Source organism: Rhinatrema bivittatum, chromosome 4 (genome assembly GCF_901001135.1).
Source record: "Rhinatrema bivittatum chromosome 4, aRhiBiv1.1, whole genome shotgun sequence".
In the NCBI taxonomy this organism is placed as follows: Eukaryota; Metazoa; Chordata; class Amphibia; order Gymnophiona; family Rhinatrematidae; genus Rhinatrema; species Rhinatrema bivittatum.
The window spans coordinates 289,544,781-289,566,146 of NC_042618.1; the positions used below are offsets into that span (position 1 = coordinate 289,544,781).

The following is a 21,366-nucleotide window of genomic DNA, read 5'->3' on the forward strand; positions in this document are numbered from 1 at the left end:
AAAATATGATTTCTTGATGAAGAAGAAAGTTCCAAGAGGAGCAGGCTGTCCTGGTTGAAGTTGTTCGTAGAAGGGCAGGCAGGCAGCAGCTATTTCACATGAGGATGATACTGATAGAGTTACTGGAGATAGATGTGATGAAGAAATCAGAGATGATATTGATCCTCTAACCAAGTATGGAATGCCATTCCTGGCTTGGTCAAGCTTCTTGGTACCTTGCATTTTCTTGCCACTGTCTCTTTCCAGAATACAGTGACTGTAGTGGCCTATATGGGCCAGTCAATGATTTCAAGGCATTTGAGCCAGGTACTGAGGGCCATGATGAAATGGGTCAGGGAGTACTCAAGTACTCCCAGCAGTATGCAGAGTGGCAGGAGATGAATCACGCTTTCTTCTATATAGCTGGCATGCCAAATACAATGGGTGCAATTAACTGCACCCATATCACTCTCACAATACACCCCCCTACATGGGAGAGAAATATTATACCATAATAGAAGCATTTTTACTCCCTGAATTCATAAGTTGTGTGCAATGTGCACACAAAGATCATCTGTGTTGTCTCCAAGTTTTCCGGAAGCAGCTATGACTCCTTCATCCTTGAGTAGTTGGCACTGGCCCAAAATTTCATCAAAGGGAAAAACGGTAAAGGCTGGTTGCTCAGTAAGTCAACTCAAAGCATAAGCTAAAATGTTAAAATATAAGCTCTCTGGGGTATGTACTATTCTGCTACACATAACTCTCTGAGATGGGAGCCAAAAATGTTAGCAGAAAATTTAAAATCTAAGCTTTCTGAAGTGGTTATCGAAAGTGGAATAGTGCAGGGTTTCTGGTACATAATGCCAAATGTGTGTACTGCTCTACCATGCAATAAAATGTTAGCTGTCTTGTAGGGTAATTCACTAAAGCTTTATCGCGTGCGTTAGGGTACACACAAGAACCAAGATGGTCATAGGACATACATTTGGCCTTCTGAAAATCTGGTTCCACTGCCTTGTCTGCTCTGTAGGAGCTCTTCTGTATTTACTGGATAAAATAGCAGATATCGTCATGTTGTACTGTATAATCCATAACATTGCCTTCAAGGATGGCATTCATTTGGACATGAATCCAGACCTGAGCACACAGCCGAATATGTTTACTTCAGCCATGGATGGAGCTAGTATGGATAGGGGGAATGAGCAGTGCCATAAGGTCATAGCTGATTATTTTGGAGGTATGTTTACATTTGGGGTGTGTGTGTGTGGTGATTTAACAGGGTCAGGGATGGTTGTGTGGAAGAGATTCTAACTCCAGCATTTGTCTCTTCTCAGATCAATGTGAACCTCAAAGAAGATGAATGCCAAGAGAAATATATAATGTGCCCATAAACCAGTTTTTTTAAATATGTTTGTAATATGTAATTAATTTAATTGTGAGATTTTAATAAAAATACCCATTTTACTCACTGACAGTTCTCCTTCTTCTTTGGCGTGACTCCATTTTAGACAATAATGAGCTTCCTTAATAATTCTAAACTTCAAAAGATCATTTTTAAATTATATATTGTGTGAAAATACTATGAATTTTGTCTATACAGTAGAGATGTGCAGAAGGAAAAAATCCGTTGCTATTCGGTATTCATTTCGCCGGGACCCGTATCCGTTGCATTCGTTGCATAGGGGGAAAACCCTATGCTTTGATACGTTATATTAATTTTCCGTTTACCCATTAAAGTGAATGGGGGAAGTATTTGCAGCCTATTTTTGGCTGCAGAATTGGAATTTTCTTATCAATTCTGATGAAACTTCTGGGGAGCAATCATCAGAACGAGAAAAGAGCTCCAAGGTACTTAGACTGTGGCAAAGTGGCACCAAAGTGGCATGAATAGCCTAAGGCACTTTAAAGTGCCTTAGACTATCTATAACTAATGTTTTAGCTAATGTAAATATCTATATCTAATGTTATCCTATCCTTATTTTCTCTTCTCCCAGTTCTATCATCCTTGTTATTTGTAACTGCTTCCTTCCACACCTATAGGTTACTCAGTTGTTTATTGTACACCCCTGTTATATGTAAACCGGCATGATGTGACGGTGTCATGAATGCAGGTATATAAAAATCTTAAATAAATAAATAAAATAAATAAATAAATAAAGGGCAAAGGGGTACCAGGAGTGGCAAGAATGCTTTAACAGAGGTGCAAAGCAGTAGCAAGAGTGTCAAAAACACACCACAGCTTCAAAAGAGAGCACCAATAACAGATGCATGAATCCTCAAAGGCAGCACGACAGGCAAAGTGGCAAAAAAGTGGCATCAACATCCTACAGCACAATGAAGGGGGAACATAGCAAGCAGAAAGACTAACAACAATACACTGAGGAACCATGATAGTGGCAAGAACACCTCAAGGAGTAGAGTGAGTCATCTGGTGTATGGCAGCAAGGCAGAGTGGCAGAAAGTTGATAGGGGCAAGACAAGCTGGCAGAGAGGAGGTAGTCTGGTCCCTGTGGTTTTGATAGGGGCAAGACAGGCTGGCCCCAAGGAGAGTTCCCTTTCCTTTATGCAGGAAACGGCTACCTAGAATGGGTTCTCCGCCAGAGTGGAACACGAGCCTTCAAAGTTTGGTGAGTTGACGTGGAAGAGGTTTCCATGTGAACAGCGGTCTGGTTCAACATGGGTCAACGGGTCTAAGAGATAGGCTGGCCAGCTACCCCAGGAAGAGTTCCCTTTCCTTTGAGCAGGAAAGGGCTCCAGGCCGGTCAGGCACAGCATTAGAGGTCGAGCCCTTTTAGGGATGTAAGGCCTGGACAGACAAGCACAGCATTCGAGGATAGAAGTCAAGCCAATGTAGGGACATAAGGCCTGGATAGACAGGCATAGCATTCGAAGATAGAGGTCAAGCCCATTTAGGGACATAAAGCCAGGACGGACAAGCACAGCATTCGAGGATAGAGGTCAAGCCCACATAGGGACATAAGGCCTGGACGGACAGGCACAGCATTCGAGGTCAAGCCCTTTTAGGGACATAAAGCCTAGATGGACAGGCACAGCATTCGAGGTCAAGCCCTTTTAGGGACATAAAGCCTGGATGGACAGGCACAGCATTTGAGGATAGAGGTCAAGCCCTTGTAGAGACGTAAATCCTGGTCAGACAGGTACAGCATTCGAGGTCAAGCCCTTTTAGAAACATAAAGCCTAGATGGACAGGCACAGCATTCGAGGATAGACATAAAGCCCACGTAGGGACATAAATCCTGGATGGACAGGCACAACATTTGAGGATAGAGGTCAAGCACACGTAGGGACATAAGGCATGGACAGACAGACTCAGCATTTGAGGACAGAGGTCAAGCCCACATAGGGACATAAAGCCTGGATGGACAGGCACAGCATTCAAGGTCAAGCAATTTTAGGGTCATAAATCCTGGACAGACAGGCACAGCATTTGAGGATAGAGGTCAAGCCCATGTAGGGACATAAGGCCTGGACAGACCGGCACAGTATTCGAGGTCAAACCCTTGTAGAGATGTAAAGCCTGGATGGAGAGGCACAGCATTTGAGGTCAAGTCCACATAGGGACATAAGGCCTGGATGGACAGGCACATCATTCGAGGATAGAGATCAAGCCCATGTAGGGACATAAGGCCTGGATGGGCAGGCACAGCATTCGAGGATTGAGGTTAAGCCCATGTAGGGACATAAATCCTGGATGGACAGGCACAGCATTCGAGGATAGAGGTCAAGCCCATGTAGGGACATAAGGCCTGGACTGACAGGCACAGCACTCGAGGTCAAACCCTTGTAGAGACGTAAATCGTGGATGGACAGGCACAGCATTCAAGGTCAAGCCCTTTTAGGGACATAAATCCTGGACGGAAAGGCACAGCATTCGAGTATAGAGGTCAAGTCCATGCAGTGACATAAAGCCTGGACAGACAGGCACAGCATTCGAGGTCAAACCCTTGTAGAGACGTAAAGCTTGTATGGACAGGCACAGCATTCGAGGATAGAGGTCAGGCCCAAGTAGGGTGATAAGGCCTGGATGCACAGGTACAGCATTCGAGGATTGAGGTTACGCCCACGTAGGAAAATAAATCCTGGATGGACAGGCACAGCATTCGAGGATAGAGGTCAGGCCCACTTATGATCATAATGCCTAGACAGACAGGCACAGTATTCGAGGTCAAACCCTTGTCGAGATGTAAAGCCTGGACGGACAAGCACAGCATGCGAGGAAAGAGGTCAAGCCCACGTAGGGACATAAATCCTGGACAGACAGGCACAGAATTCAAGGATAGAGGTCAAGCCCACGTAGGGACATAAGGCCTGGACGGACAGGCATAGCATTCGAGGATTGAGGTTAGGCCCATGAAGGAACATAAATCCTGGACGGACAGGCACAGCATTCGAGGATAGAGGTCAGGCCCACTTATGGTCATAATGCCTGGACGGACAGGCACAGTATTCGAGGTCAAACCCTTGTAGAGATGTAAATCCTGGACTGACAGGCACAGCATTCGAGGATAGAGGTCAAGCCCACGCAGGGACATAAAGCCTGGATGGACAGGCACAGCATTCGAGGATAGAGGTCAAGTCCACGTAGGGACATAAAGTCTGGACGGACAGGCACAGCATTTGAGGTCAAGCCCTTTTAGGGATGTAAATCCTGGATGGTCAGGCACAGCATTCGAGGTCAAGCCCTTTTAGGGTTATAAAGCCTGGACGGACAGGCCCAGCATTCGAGGATAGAGGTCAAGCCCTTGTAGAGATGTAAAGTCTGGTCGGACAGGCACAACATTCGAGGTCAAGCCCTTTTAGGAACAGAAAGCTTGGACGGACAGGCACAGCATTCGAGGATAGAGGTCAAGCCCACGCAGGGACATAAAGCCTGGACGGACAGGCTCAGCATTCGAGGATAGGGGTCAAGCCCACATAGGGACATAAATCCTGGACAGACAGGCACAGCAATCGAGGATAGAGGTCAATCCCACGTAGGGACATAAGGCCTGGAGGGACAGGCAGAGCATTCGAGGTCAAACCCTTCTAGACACAAAGTCTGGACGGACAGGCACAGCATTCGAGGTCACATTGACGTAGGAACATAAGGCCTGGATGGACAGGCCGAGCATTTGAGGTCAAACCCTTCTAGAGACGTAAAGCCTGGATGGACAGGCAGAGCATTTGAGGTCAAGCCCATGTAGGGACATAAATCCTGGATAGACAGGAACAGCATTCGAGGTCAAGTGCACATAGGGACATAAGGCCTGGACATACCGGCAGAGCATTCGAGGTCAAACCCTTTAAGTGATGTAAAGCCTGGTCGGATAAGCACAGCATTTGAGGTGCTGGTGTCTCCTTTGCTTGGGTGGGCTTAGAGTCACTCATGCCTGCTGCTTTCTCTCTAGCCCATAGCAGAACAGGTGATTCTTTAGGGGCAACATGCCTTTGGCGTACTGAAGTGGAGGAGGAGGTACTAGCTGTGGCTGACAGAGTGCTGCTCCTGCTTGGGCTAGCATAACTCTCTGAAGTGCTCTCCGCTGTTTCCTCCTCTGCTTCATGCCTAATCTGTCTCTGCCTATTGCGCTCCTGATCACGGACCTTTGCTAACAACAGGTCCTTCACAAATGAGAGACAATAGGACTGTAGGGCGAGTTTCCCTTTCACATGGGGATCACAGACTGTGGAGTGCATGTATGTGTGCTCTTCTGTTAAAGGCCTTAATCTCTCTTGTACCTGCTGCTGCAAAACATCCAGACAAAGCAGCACCTCAGCTATCATTCCCTCTTCCTGTTTAAAGCCCTCCAAATTTTCATCCAGGAAATTAACTATAGGGATGATGTCAGCCAAAGTGGCTCGTCTGGAACTCAGTCCTCCATTTCATCCTTGAAGGGTTGCAGGATTTTTACTGACTCATGACTAACTAATCATGATGCCCTAGGGGATTCCTCATACCTATGTCCATTGAACCAGAAAGTTCATGAAGGGGTGTCTGCAGCTCCACTAACCTCTGTAGCATCATATAGGTGGAATTCCATCAGGTGGCAATGTCTTGAATGAGACGCTTGTGAGGTATGTCCAAATCAGTCTGCTTTTGTCGGAGAACCTGCCCCACCTTCACACTTCTGTGGAAGTGCCCTGCTGTGTCCCTGCACTTGTGTATTAAGTCCTGCAGGTATTCATTCTCTTGGTGCTTGGACTCCAACCCCAGAGCTGACTTCACTACCAGGTGCAGAGTGTGTGCAAAACATTGGATGTTCTGAAGGCATCCCCGGTTTTTGCCTTTACCATGTTTGCACCATTGTCTGTGACAAAGAACCCTGCCTGAGGATTCCTGTCTCACTGGTGTTGTTTCCAGCCCTCCAGCATCTTTCTGATGCATTCTAGAATATTGGCTGTGGTATGGGCCTGGTCCTTCAGGTGGGTGTGCAGTAAAGCCCACCTCCACCCTGATACTTGTTCACTAATAGAGCCGCTGCCTGCCCCTGATTCAGCCAGGTCCCACCAGTGTGTTGTCAGGGAGAGGTAAGAGTGTGCAGCATTCATTTCGGTCCAGATATCGCAGGTGGAATGCACACTCCCCTGTTCCTTAGCTAGCAGCGCTTGGATGCAACTGCGACACTGCTTGTACAGGCTGGGGATGACCTTTCTGCTAAATGTGTTTCTAGAGGGACTTAGTAATTTGGAAGTACGACCTTCAGAAAATGCTTGAAACCCACATTCTCCACTATCTGTAAGGGCTGGTCATCAAGGGCAATCATTTCCCCAATGCTCTGGTTACAACTTTTGAGGCTGCCTGCGTCCTACCCTGGGATAGCGTTACCGCACTCCACCCCATTTCCTCCATGGTGGGTTGTCACTTCTGCCACATGGCAGAGGGCTCCTGGCCTGCCATGTGACTGCTAGAAGGGGCTGAGGGCGTGGGGTGACTCTGCTCCTTTTCAACCACTTTACACTGCCTGGAATAAGGGGTCCCCTGACTGGTACTGCCACCATCCCCAGATGGCAGTACTGTGTTGGGTGTTGCCTCTTCATATGATGCGTCATGCCAAAATTAGATAGATGTCCCATTTGCTTGCCTCTGCTAATAGCCCTGCCACATTAATTACACCAAGCAAAATGCGGTTCCTCCGTCACTTTAAAGTGGCTCCAGATTGCAGATGTCTTTCGTGATCCCTTCGGGGTGGATGCTGGCACTGGACCTGAAGTAGTGGGTGCACCCTGAGAAGCAATGCCAGGGGCATCAGTCATACTCTGTGCCTGTGCTGACTGCTCTTCTTCCTCTTCATCATCAGTTTCATCTCTCCCCTGCAGCACTGAAGTGGAGGCTAGGACAGGACTAAAGGATCCTCCTAAACCTTCGTCAGCTATTCCGTCTTCCATTTCTGATGAGAATCCCACACATGATTCTTCATCGGAATCAGAAGCAAACAGTGCCTGCGATACATTGTCAATGCTAAGTCGAGACTGCTGTCGCACTGCTGCTTTTGGGTGTCGCCATTTTGTCTTGCATGACTCATCTTCCCCTTCCCTCACCTCCAAAACTACAGGGTCAGAAACAGGTGGTGGCGATGCATCATCTTTAGATTTCATTTTTTTCCAGATGGAACTGCCTGCCCTTCCAGAGTTTTTAGATTGGAACAGGTCCCTTTTTAACTTTAATGGGGGACTGGCACTCCCTTTTGAGGTGTCTCATCTCCCAGTCCCAATCAATCGACCACGTCTAGCTTTCCCTGACATTGTGGATTTAAAGTCACTGCCTACTAGGGATTTCAATTAGAAGAATTATTTCCAACAGAGGCCCACTGGGGATTTGGCTTCACAGACCACCGCTGTCCCAATATAAGTGAGTCTGCTAAACTGCCTGCCCACAGGCACAGTGCCTTGATGTGCACTAATGTAATGTGTGTGCACACAACAAAGTGGTAAGTACAAAAGAGGCCTACTGGGAATTTGGCTTAAAATAGCACTGCTGAACCAATATAGGTGATGTTACGAACCAGGAGGTGGACCCTTAGTCCAACAAAGAAGTAGCCGGCCCCGGCTGGGGATTTAGAGCGCTTAATGAATCCTTTCTGTAAGTTGTCTTGGATATATTCTGACATAGCACGGGTCTCCAAGGCAGATAACGGATAGACCCTACCACGAGGCGGAGTAGCGCCAGGAATCAGATTGATGCTACAATCAAATTCTCGATGTGGAGGCAAAAAGTCAGCAGCCTTTTTGGACAAAACGTCCGCAAACTGATTATACTGTGACGGCAGGCGCTCAAGATAGGAAGTGCAGATGAAACTACAGGAGGAGCTTGATCCATTAGTGCAGGTCTCTTGGCATGCTGGACCCCAGTGGATAAGTTTTAAAGATGTCCAGTCAAACTTGGAGTTGTGCTGTTGCAACCATGGAATACCAAGAACTGTAGGATGGATGGCTCTCTGTATGATACAGAAGGAGATACATTCGGTGTGGTTCGGTGCAATATGGCACTCCATCAGAACGGTATGATGAGTTATCCTTCCCGGCAGGGGATCCCCATGATTGGAAGATATGATTAATGGTTTTGGACACAAGGAAGTGGGAATGTGTAGTTGCTCAACCACATCTTGAAGAATAAAATTTCCACCGGCTCCAGAATCTACTAAAGCCAGAGTAGAGAACTGATGATCTCCAAAACACAGGGTGACATGCAGAGTTAGTATGGAAGCCGGAGAAGTGATGCCTAAGGTTACTCCCCCGATGGAGCCTAAGCTTGGGAGTTTCCTGGATGCATTGGGCAACGAGCAATGAGATGACCCGCTCCTCCACAATATAGGCAGAGACCTGCCTTGCGGCGTCTTTGCCATTCTTCAGGAGAAAGAGGACCCTGACCCAATTGCATAGGTTCTTCCGTAGTCCCTTCTGGGGTAGATGCAGTTCGTGAGATGGGAACTGAGTGAGAAGGAATAGTACCTGCCATGTGTCTTCTCATGCTTGATCCCTCATGAGCTCTTTCCTGTAGCCGGCAGTCGATCCGGGTTACCAAGTCCACGATGGAGTCCAATGATTGAGGTAACTCCTGGGCTGCCATTTCATCCTTTATTCTGGGTGATAGACCCTCCAGGAATATGGACCAGAGACAGTCCTCCTCCCAATGGAGTTCCGATGCCAGGGCCCTAAATTCAATGGTATAGTCAGCCAGCGGCCGCCCTCCTTGCCGAAGCTATAGAATCCGGGAACCAGCAACCACCTGTTTCCCTGGATCGTCAAACACTGCTTGAAACAGTTCCAAGAATTTAGGAAGATTTTGTAGGACTGGATCTGATCGTCGCCAGAAGGGAGAAGCCCAGGCCAGGGCTTTACCCTCTAACAGAGACAGGATATAAGTAATTTTTGTAAGATCATCCGGAAAGAGGGAGGCTTGAAGATGAAAGTGCATGTTGCATTGGTCGAGAAATCCCTGACATAAGCAAGGTTCACCATTGTAACGTGAAGGAATAGGCAACGGAATCATAGCACAGGTATTACCGTGCATTATGGATGGTAGTGGTACTGGTGGAGGAGTTATCTGAATCGCAGCCAGAGAATCTAGATGGGCATTGAGTCGTTCCAGGGAGGCTGCCATAGATTCCAATATCCGTTGCTGCTCCATGACTTTCTGGGCCAGTCCAGGAATGGCCTGACGAGCTGAAGCCTCTGCCGGGTCCATGGCATTGGTATTCTGTTACGAACCAGGAAGTGGACCCTTAGTCCGAGGTAAGGTTAATGCTACCAAAGAGAGAATCAACCCTCTCTGGTCCCTACCATCAGAGGGCAAGGCTTGAAGATACGGTAGTAGACTGAAGACTTCACCCTGGAAGTTCGTGGTTCCCCCAGGAGGAGCCCATAGGAACCTGGCCACTGGGATTAGGAGACTCACTGAAGACTGAAGGTAGGTCCGGATGCAGGCACCTCCTGCAGGTCATGGATTCCGGATGGCTGACACCTCCAGCAGGTAGTAGAGGAGCGTAGGTCAAAGAATAGTCAAGAGCCGGTTCCAAGGTCGAAGTCCAAAGAAGGGTCGTAAGCCGGTCCAGAAGCAAGACAGGAGAATGGTCCAAAGCCAGACCAGGAGCGAATCAGGAGAAAGGTCCAAAGCCAGTCCAGGAGAAAATCAGGAAAAAGGTCCGAAGCCAGTCCAGGGTCAAAACCAGGGAAACACCGCAACCAGCCCAAAGATCCAAGCCAAGGAAGCAGTAAAGAAGAATCCGGAGCAGGGCGAGGAACGAAACCAGGGCACGGAGCACAAGCAACCACCTCACAAGCCTCAATATCAAGTTAAGGTCTGAGGAGCAGACCTTGCCTTAAATACCTAGAAAAAGGAGAGAGTCCAGAGGAGGAACCACGACCACTTCCTGTCGTGGTTCCTTTAAATTTGGCAGCCAGCCGCATGCGCGACCCTAGTCATCCCCCGAGGGGGGCAGAGCCAGCCCAGCCGACGAGGAGCCATGCTGCCAGATGCCATCAGCGGCAACGGCTGAGAAGGAAGTGCAGGGGAGAACTGCCTGAGCCTGCCGGAGCCTGGGGGATTGACGGACCCCGCGGGTAGGCATTTGCCCCAATTGCGGTCTGCTGCGATCGGTGGCCATGATGGTCGGTCCCGGCCACGGACCGCTGAAGCCGGTGACCATAACAGGTGAGTCTGGAAAACTGCCCACAGACCCCCCTGCACTGCCTCCTTGGCTTAAAAGAGCAATGCTGGACCAATATACGTGAGTCTGGAAAACTGCCCACAGATCGCCACGAGCAGGCAGTGCCTTGCCTCCTTGGCTTAAAAGAGCACTGCTGTACCAGACCAAGAAAACAAAGTGTGATCAAAAAATAGTATGCCTAGCTAGCGGCAGCACTGCAACCAAATCGAACAAATATCTTTTCCAATGGAAAATTCTATCACAGTAGCTAGCAACTGAATACAGATTTCAGACGTTCAGCCACCTCCCCACACCATCCCTGCCAAGAAAGTGCGTGGCACACCGCGTACTTACTGTATAAATAGTGCTGCATCATCAGGAATAGCGCCACAGAGCACTGAGTGAGAGCGTCAATTGGCCGCATTAGAGAAATGCTTAGCTCTGATAGGTTGCATTCTGGTCTCCTTGCCAATCTGTCTGACCCACTCTATGACAGGGCTGTGAGGTCACTTATGACTCACAGGAAAGGGCTGGTTTTTGCTATGGATACTCCCCCCATGGCCTTCTCCTATTTCAAATGGCTGCTAAGAAATCACTGCGAGCCAAAAGAATGGAACATATGATATGTTTGTATTCGTGGGGGATCACGATCCATTTCATGAACCCACGAATAAAACGGATAGGTACATATATGTTGCGGATTGCCAATACATTGCAAACGAATGCACATCCCTACTATACAGAGGAAAAGACATCAGAAACAAGCTTATTTTAATATAAGCTTTTCAATCAATCATTTATCTTAAAATACTCCATCCTCCCTTGTCTTTTAATTTAATTTTTTTTCTTTAGTTTTATAATTTTATTGTATAGTGATTTTGTCTATAGACCATCTTTTCCTCTGTAACTAATGTCTCTATATTGCAACATGGACATATTTGTCTTTCAAACAAATTTGCAGATCTTTTATATGTTTAAACATGACTTATCTCTTCATGGCTTATCTCTTTTTCCAGTGAATGCTGGCTTTTTGTTCATAGCTTCTGAAAACTTGATTGCCAATATTATAAGACCTTTGTGAAGTCAAACGATGGAACTATAAGATATACAGTATCTCAAAGAATGCCAAAGACACGCCGATGTGTCAGATGTTTCATTGTGGAACAGCTGTTTCAGGGCAATGTTGCTTGAAATTCTTGACAACATTCTCCCATTGTCATTGTCTCAGTTACTTTCAAAGATACTTGCCTACCAGGGGGGAAAAAAAACACTACACAAGTAACATTTTAATATTGCTTATTTCACTTTAAAAGTAATTGCAGAGGTAAAAAATTAAAGATTAACTTCAAAGCAATTGCATAAAATTCAAGATTGTATATTTTGTAAGAATCCAGTAACATTTCAAGAGCCACAATTATAGCCTGAGAAATAGAGCATAGAATGAAAGGTAGCATATACAGCAAAAGTCCATAAATGCAATCAACAGATTCATAAATGAGATAGCATGTAAGAGTTGTCAATGATCCACTATTTCAGCAAAATAGCAGCAATGAGCAAGCAGGAACTATCATTTCTGCAGAATGAAAAGATTACACTGGGCAACAAATTTTCACAAAAGTCATGTTACTGAAATGAAATTAGTCAATTCTTATACATTTCCATGTGCTAAACATGAATGTGACTGTGAAAATGCAAAATTGGCTCTAGTTTTTTTGTAATATGCAATAATATAATTACATCTTGAATTGTATGCCAATAGTAGGAGACCTACGGTTAATACCGTTTGAAAAATGAAGTCATAGACTACGTCTTAGATTTATTTGCTTGTCTCTTGTAGGGATGTGAATCGTGTCCTCGATCGTCTTAACGATCGATTTCGGCTGGGAGGGGGAGGGAATCGTATTGTTGCCGTTTGGGGGGGTAAAATATCGTGAAAAATCGTTAAAAATCGAAAAATCGAAAAATCGAAAAACCGGCACATTAAAACCCCCTAAAACCCACCCCCGACCCTTTAAATTAAATCCCCCACCCTCCCGAACCCCCCCCAAATAACTTAAATAACCTGCGGGTCCAGCGGCGGTCCGGAACGGCAGCGGTCCGGAATGGGCTCCTGCTCCTGAATCTTGTCGTCTTCAGCCGGCGCCATTTTCCAAAATGGCGCCGAAAAATGGCGGCGGCCATAGACGAAAAAGATTGGACGGCAGGAGGTCCTTCCGGACCCCCGCTGGACTTTTGGCAAGTCTCATGGGGGTCAGGAGGCCCCCCACAAGCTGGCCAAAAGTTCCTGGAGGTCCAGCGGGGGTCAGGGAGCGATTTCCCGCCGCGAATCGTTTTCGTACGGAAAATGGCGCCGGCAGGAGATCGACTGCAGGAGGTCGTTCAGCGAGGCGCCGGAACCCTCGCTGAACGACCTCCTGCAGTCGATCTCCTGCCGGCGCCATTTTCCGTACGAAAACGATTCGCGGCGGGAAATCGCTCCCTGACCCCCGCTGGACCTCCAGGAACTTTTGGCCAGCTTGTGGGGGGCCTCCTGACCCCCACGAGACTTGCCAAAAGTCCAGCGGGGGTCCGGAAGGACCTCCTGCCGTACAATCTTTTTCGTCTATGGCCGCCGCCATTTTTCGGCGCCATTTTGGAAAATGGCGCCGGCTGAAGACGACAAGATTCAGGAGCAGGAGCCCGTTCCGGACCGCTGCCGTTCCGGACCGCCGCTGGACCCGCAGGTTATTTAAGTTATTTGGGGGGGGGGTTCGGGGGGGTGGGGGATTTAATTTAAAGGGTCGGGGGGGGGTTTTAGGGGGTTTTAGTGTGCCGGCTCACGATTCTAACGATTTATAACGATAAATCGTTAGAATCTGTATTGTATTGTGTTCCATAACGGTTTAAGACGATATTAAAATTATCGGACGATAATTTTAATCGTCCTAAAACGATTCACATCCCTAGTCTCTTGTACACCTGTTCGGGAGCATCTCTGCGGAGTGTCCAGCAGTAGTCAGCCAGCATGAATATTTCAAATGCTCACCCTTTCTGACTGGGCTTCATATAGTACACTGCTGACGTCAGCTTACTCAGCAGCAGCATGGCAGTAGAACTGCATTGCATCAGAAAATGATGTAATAAACTCTGGATGATGTGTGCATGATGGTATTATGCAATATGATGCAATATTACATCATTCTAGGCTTATTTACAGTCCTGGATAAATTTACATGACTAAACAGAGAAAGTGAACTATATTAAATATCTTCAAAACGAGAGCCAATAAAAACTTTTCATGGTCATATTCGTGTTCAGCACATCAAGATACTACAGACTAGGACCTTTTTAGGTCAGTAACACTTTCATTGTTGCCCAGTGTTACCAGTGATGATGAAGATGCATCCACCTTCAAAAAGAAGGTAAAAGAAAAACAAAAGTGAAATATACAAACCAGATGCTTAGAGATGTATAATCCAGCACTGACTGTGGAACCAGCAAGAATAGTACACTAGAGTGTCAGTGCATAAATATTCACGGGAGGAGAACAGATTCCGTGGCAGGTTAATGATGGCTCCACCAAGGCATCTGAGTGGGAGAAGCATCTGCGTAGAGATGAGACATCCAAGTGCGAGAAGTGTCTGCACCAGAAGGAAAAGCAGGAACATAGCCACCATCTCTGCATACTTCAGCAATTAGTGACGATTATGCACCCACCTGCAAAAGGAAGGGAAAAAAGAAAAAAGTGAGAAATGCATGTCTGAAACCATCCAGCACCATAGGAGAACTAGTAAGAATAGTGCTGTGGAGTGTCAGAGTGTAAATACTCATTGGAAAAGAAGAGGTGAGTGTTGATGGCAGGTCCAGCGATGGCAAGATGAGGTATCTGAGTGGAAAAAGCATCTGTACCAGAAGGAAGAGCAGGAGTGTAACCACCATTTTCGCATATCATAGAGATGACAAAGCACCCACCTGGAAAAGTAAGGGAAAAGAAAAAAAAAGTGAGAAATGCAAATCTGAAGCCTTCCAGTGCCCACCTGAAGTCCAGCAAGAACAGTGCTGTGGAAATTTAGAGTCTAAATACTCACAGGAAACGAAGAGACAAGCATCGGTGGTAGGTCCAATGATGGCAGAGACGAGTGGGAGAAGCATCTGCATAGAGACGAGTTATTCAAGTGGAAGAAAAGTCTGCACTGGAAGAAAGAGCAGGTGCATAGCCACCATTTCTGCATACCGCAGCAACAATGCTATAGGAAAATAAAACCTCTTTTACCATGCAGTCCTAAAAAGTGGAGTGGAGTGGAGTTCAGAGACAGTCATTGGTGGTCCAGCATGGCAGATGACAACCAATGTCTTCCTGTTCTCCATGGGAGTTGATTCCTGAAGCTTTCGTTGGTGGTCCAGCATGCACCTGATGTGGTTCAGGACTTGTCATTGGTGGTCTGGCATGGCAATAGACTGCAGATGTTTTGCTGTTCTCAAGAAAACCTGATGGATAGCTATTTGCCAGCCACAGGTTACAGAAGAGAACCAAGAGAAAGTCATCAGTGTTCCGGCATGACAGTTGAGTGAGGAGAGTCATTAGTGGTCTGGTGAATGTTCAGGTCCAGATAAAGTTATGAACAGTTCAGTGCGGTGGGAAATTGTCTTGAGGATACTGCTTCCATCCATGTCCACTGCCTCTGGCTCTGAATGGGGAGCTGCTGAGTTTCGTATTTTCACAGTTGGAGTCAGCCATCTGCCCCAACTCCATTTCCAAGCTAATCATGTTGTTATGGATTTACCATCACCTTAAGGCCTCAATTCACTCAAATTTGGGTAGCAAAATATTCAATTTTTAAAAAAAAAGAACTCAGGCTTAGAGGCCCTGCATATTTCAGAATAAGTATGTAAACTTCAATTATGCAGTTTTAGACTGACCTTCATAGAAACAGAATATAACAGCAGAGAAAGAGCTTACAGCCCATCCAGATCTCCTGCCTAGCTTTAATGAGTGTGCCTGCGCCCCTGTGCTCACTGCTCAGAGCCCACCTGTAACTGGGTGCCACTGCTGCCTACCACTGAGAGCAGGGCTTCCGGGTGCGGGAAAGAAGGGAGGTTCATGGCCGTGGCGCGCCCAATGTTGTTCTTCCCGTTGCCCTCCTTCCTCTGCCCCCCCCCGCCCCCCCAGCATCACATTAGCAGAAGCCTGCCAGGGATGGGCATCCCTGCAGTGATGTCAGTGGTGGGGGGAGGAGGGGGAAGAGGCGGCGCACAGTTAATAATTCAATATATTGCTTTAGATTATAATTCTTATGTTTTCTTGTGAAAGGAAGGAGAATTGTAAGACTCTAATAGACTCCAATTTAAAATGAAAAACAAATTTAAATGTTTTTAAATTTTCTATTAGTCTTATTGATGGTAGTTGCAATGACTCTACCTTTGTGCTCTATGAGGTGATATTCTATTGTCTTCTACTTCCTATTAATTACATTAGTCTAATGGTTTTGATTTTCCATATCCTTTCAGGTACAAAACAGTCACAGATGCCTGTTCTCTGCAACCTGACATTGACCTATTGCCTTTTGGTGATCAGACAGAGATTGGAGAACGGGTAAAGGAAACTCATTTCATATTTCATATTAAAAAGCTGAGACAGAGACCAAGCTTTAAAGTTTCTAAATACTGTAGATTTGGGAAAAAAGTTTTCTATGTTCTAATTCCACAAAATATTAAAATATTTATTTGAGCATAGGTGATGACAAATCAGAGAATGCAGTTCAGTTGTTGGTCTATGCTTATACAGAACCTGAATCTTTAAATGGCCCAGGTTAAATAGCAAAGAACAATCAGAAATGGAGTTAATGGGACTGCACACTGAAGGTTTGACAAAACAGCCTAGCATTTAGATTATGATGGTAAATATTTGGAAATCCATCCATTTTCTTCTCCATTGCTCATTAGGTGAACTTAAACAAGTTACTTGCCCTCTCTGTATTCAAATATCGCCCCTTCTTTGTTTGGGCATCCCTAATGCAGAGGCTACAGCAAAGTTCCAGGGCCACAATTTCACTCCCAGATTTTTTACACTGTTCAGTAACACCAGACTTCAACCATGGGTGCCGAGGTTAACCTGGGTCCTGGGGGAGGAGGTCCAAGCCTCTGAGGCCCTAGGTGGTATGGTGGTCTCTCTTACACAGTTACTTACAACCAATTAGAACATACTGAAAGCAGTCTTCATCAGCCAGGAACCATAGGAGAGAAACATATCCAGCAGGCTTGAATGGAATTCAACAGAAATCAGGTTTACTTTAACTTACCTGTCCCATGGGCTCCACTAATAAAGTACAAGGAACAAGAGGAATTCCCACTTGCCTCATGCCCTATCAATGCTGTCTTCAAAATGGCACAGGTCTCAGGGCTGGATGTACAAGCATACTACTGTACAAGAAAATGTCATCAGCTGGACCAAACACCATTTCTGGTTGATATCATTATGACGACAGTCTCAGGGCTAACCAGCACTGATTTGTACAGAAAACTGAGGGAGCAGGAGGCAAGTGGGCATCCCTACTCCCCCTTCTACTCTGCAGGAGACAACTGGGGTAATTTGGGATGAGGTAGTTCCCAGCCCCAGCAGCATTTGTGGGGCAGGAGGGTTCCTGGCTTCCTAGCATTTCAGTTTTTTTGGTTTTTTTTTTTGGGGGGGGGGGGGGGGCGGGGTTTATGTGTTATTTCATTTCACTAAATATACCAAAACAAAATAAACATTAAAGAACATTATTTTCAGATTAAAATAAACCTCCAAAAAAAACAAACCAAAAAAAAACCAACACAATTTTTGGGCCTGCAAACCACTAGCCTCTGTTGCTGCACCTTCAAGGTTTTGATGCCTCCATGTTTATTGCTTGGATCATCCCAGCCTCCTATCTTACTCTTTTTTTCTTGGTTAGAATGGGATGTTTTGTCCCCAAAATAAAATATAAAAAAGAAAAGGGAACCACAGTTTCTCTTCCATCCCCACCTCTTTTCTGGTTCTTTACCTTACTGATTTTTGTTGTATCTTTTAGGATCCCAGCCTAGTTCTCCCATTTAAGAACAAAAGAAATTGTCATACTGGGTCAGACCAAGGGTCCATCAAGCCCAGCATCCTGTGTCCAACAGTCGCCAATCCAGGCTACAAGTACCTGGCAAGTAACCAAACAATAAGTAGATCCCAAGATACTGCTGCCAGCATTAGCAGTGGCTATAACCCAAGTAGACCAGATCAATAACAGTTAATGGACTTCTTCTCCAAGAACCTATCCAAACCTTTTTTAAACACAGCTATACTAACTGCACTAACCACATCCTCTGGCAACAAATTCCAAAGCTTAATTGTTCTGTTATCTGAAAGAGTAAATTATTGATTCACATCTACCCGTTCTAGACCTCTCATGATTTTAAAGACCTCTATCATATCTCCCCTCAGCTGTCTCTTCTCCAAGCTGGACAGCCCTAACCTCTTTAGCCTTTCCTCATAGGGAGCTGTTCCATCCCTTTTATCATTTTGGTCAACCTTCTCTGGTGCAACTATATCTTTTTTGAGATGTGGCGACCAGAATTGTACACAGTACTCAAAGTCACCATTCCTTTCCTAATAATTCCTAACATTCTGTTTGCCTTTTTGACTGCTGCAGCACATTGAGCCAACAATTTCAATGTTTTATCCACTATGATGCCTAAATCTTTTTCCTGGATGGTAACTCCTAATATGGAACCTAACATCATGTAACTACAGCATGGGTTATTTTTCCCTATATGCAACACCTTGCACTTGTCCACATTTAATTTCATCTGCCATTTGGATGCCCAATCTTCTAGTCTCGTAAGGTTCTACTGCAATTTATCACAATCCACTTGTGATTTAACTACTCTGAATAATGTTGTATCATCTGCAAATTTGATTACCTCACTCGTCATATTCCTTTCCAGATCATTTATAAATATATTGAAAAGCAGCAGTCCAAGTATAGATCCCTGAGACACTCCACTGTTTACCCTTTTCCACTGAGAAAATTGACCATTTAATCCTACTCTCTGTTTCCTGTCTTTTAACCAGTTTGTAATCCATGAAGAAACATCGCCTCCTATCCCATGACTTTATAATTTTCTTAGAAGCCTCTTATGAGAGACTTTGTCAAACACCTTCTGAAAATCCAAATATACTATGTCTACCAGTTCACCTTTATCCACCTGTTTATTAAGCCCTTCAAAAAAATGAAACAGATTTGTGAGGTAAGACTTCCCTTGGTAAAATCCTTGCTGACTGTATTCCATCAAACCATGTCTTTCCATATGCTCTGTGATTTTGATCTTTAGAATAGTTTCCACTATTTTTCCCAGCACTGGTCAATCTCACTGGTCCTCAGTTTCTAAGATCACCCCTGGAGTCTTTTTTAAATATTAGGGTTACATTAGCCACCCCTCCAGTCTTCAGGTACAATGGATGATTTTAATATTAGGTTACAAATTTTAACAAATAGATCTGAAATGTCATTTTTTAGTTCCTTCAGAACCCTGGGATGCATACTATCTGGTCCAGGTGATTTGCTACTCTTTAGTTTGTCAATCTGGTCTATTACATCTTCCAGGTTCACAGTGATTTGGTTCAGTTCATCTGACTTATCACCCTTGAAAACCATCTCCAGATCCTGTATCTCCCCAACATCCTCATTAGTAAACACAGAAGCAAAGAATTCATTTAGTCTTTCTGCAATGGCCTTATCTTCCCTAAGAGCCCCCTTTAACCCCTCGGTCATCTAACGGTCCAACCGACTCCTTCAGATTTTTCTTGCTTTGGATATATTTTAAACAGTTTTCTTATGACTTTTTGCCTTTACAGCTAATTTCATTTCAAATTGTCTCTTAGCCTGCCTTATCATTGTTTTACACTTAACTTGACAATGCGTATGCTTTTTCCTATTTTCATCAGATAGATCCTTCTTCAAATTTTTGAAGGATTTTTTTGGCAAAAATAGCCTCTTTTACCTCGCCTTTTAACCATGCCGGTAATCATTTTGCCTTCCTTCTACCTTTCGTAATGCGTGGAATACATCTGGACAGCGCTTCTAAGATTGTATTTTTAAACAGTGTCCACACCTGTTGTATGCTTTTAACCTTTGAAGTTGCACTTTTTCTGCTTCTCTCTTGTTTATACTAAGTTGTTTATCTTTTCGGGGACAATATATTAAAGAAAATTACAAGTTTCTCCTCTCATCTCTCCTCTTTCCTGGCTCTACATCTTACTGTCTAAGTCTGCCGCTGTTACTGACCGGCCTTTCTTTGCTCTCTCATGGTGTCTTGGGGAACACCTGCCACTAAGGGTACGGTTTTGACACTTTTGTTAGCGATCACCCCGCCAGGAGGGCGGAGTTAGCAACCTGTTGCAATCTGACTCCTGTAGAAGAGAGGGGTTAGCAATCTGTTATGGCTTACCCCGCCAGGAGGCGGAATTATCAATCTGTTAGTGTCTGCTAGGAGTTAACAGTCTGTTATAGGTTAGGGCTGCTGTGTAGCAATCTGTAATAGAAGCTGCTATGCAGTTGCTCCCCAGAGAGGAGAGGTCAGCAACCATCTAAGATCTGTTCTTCCAGAGAGGAGGAAATAGTATCTGTTATGAATCTCCACACAGAGTGGCAACCTGATATACAAGAGTCTCCCTGGAGGGAGATGTAGGCCCTCTGTATGGTTCCTGCTAAGAAGTAGCAATTGGTTATAATACAGTTCCTGAGGAAGAAGATGTTAGAAACAGTTGAGGGTAGACTACAAGGTAGCAGTTTGTTGTACTCAGCTTTGGAGTGTGAGAGATGAGCACTCTAATGTAGAATGGTGAATCCTTGGGTCGATGGCAGATGACAGCGCCCTCAAGAGGATATTAAGAGAGGGACCACTGACTAGGCTGGAGTATGGAGACAGACACAGATAGTTCTTTATTAGACAGGTAGTAGAAACACCAGAGGTGGCAGTAGTGAGCTGATGTGCCCGGCAGGGCTGAAGTCCCTCAGATCCTGGAACTGCAATCTCCGGGTTTGCTGAGCTGTAGAGAGAGACTCATAGATAGTGAGTAGACAGGGTATGCTGGATACATAACCAGAAGTAGATGATACACTCACATAGATATTAATAAAGCTCAGTAGCTGGAGAGAGTTAGGCCCTTGAAGAGCGAGTACCTGGTTCCAGGAACAGCTCTGAGAGAGCAATGGTAACTCACAGTTAATTATCTCTGTAATGGTTTCTAGGCAGACTGTAATAAGAACTCACAATATCTGTGTATGAAATAGCTTCTGAAATAGAAGGGGGTCTTCATAAGGTTTTAGGAATTTAGGCCCTCGAGGAGTGAGTACCGGTTCCTATCTGCAATCTGTAATAACTCACGATCTCTGTACCTGCGATAGTGTCTTAGACAGAAGAGAGTCTTCAGAGTTCTAGGAACATGGGCCCTTGAGGAGCGAGTACCGGTTCCTATATGCAACTGGAAAGGAAACTCACAATGTTCACGATTTCGGAGCGGCCTCGGAGGGAATGGAGGATGGCTACGTGGCTTGGCGCACGCAGGCTGCTGATTTTGTGCAGCCTTGCGTGCGCCGACCCTGTATTTTATAACATGTTATAAAATCGGGAGTAGATTTGTTCACGCCGGGTTGCGCGAACAAATCTTCTCCCGTGCACACCTTTTAAAATCTACCCCATATTGTGTGAATTTTTGGCATACACACTGACTTACTGGTTGTAGTATTGTACAGCC

At 45.5% G+C, this 21,366-nt stretch overlaps 1 protein-coding gene across 2 annotated transcripts in view; it reads left to right on the forward strand.

The window, feature by feature from the left end:
- ABCC9 (ATP binding cassette subfamily C member 9) overlaps nucleotides 1–21,366 on the forward strand; it is a 976,112-nt gene that overhangs the window by 443,621 nt on the left and 511,125 nt on the right. For both annotated transcript variants that reach the window (XM_029600177.1, XM_029600176.1), the window contains exon 19: nucleotides 16,110–16,194. In XM_029600177.1, the coding sequence (XP_029456037.1) occupies nucleotides 16,110–16,194 (85 nt within the window). The remainder of the gene's footprint in view (nucleotides 1–16,109; nucleotides 16,195–21,366) is intronic.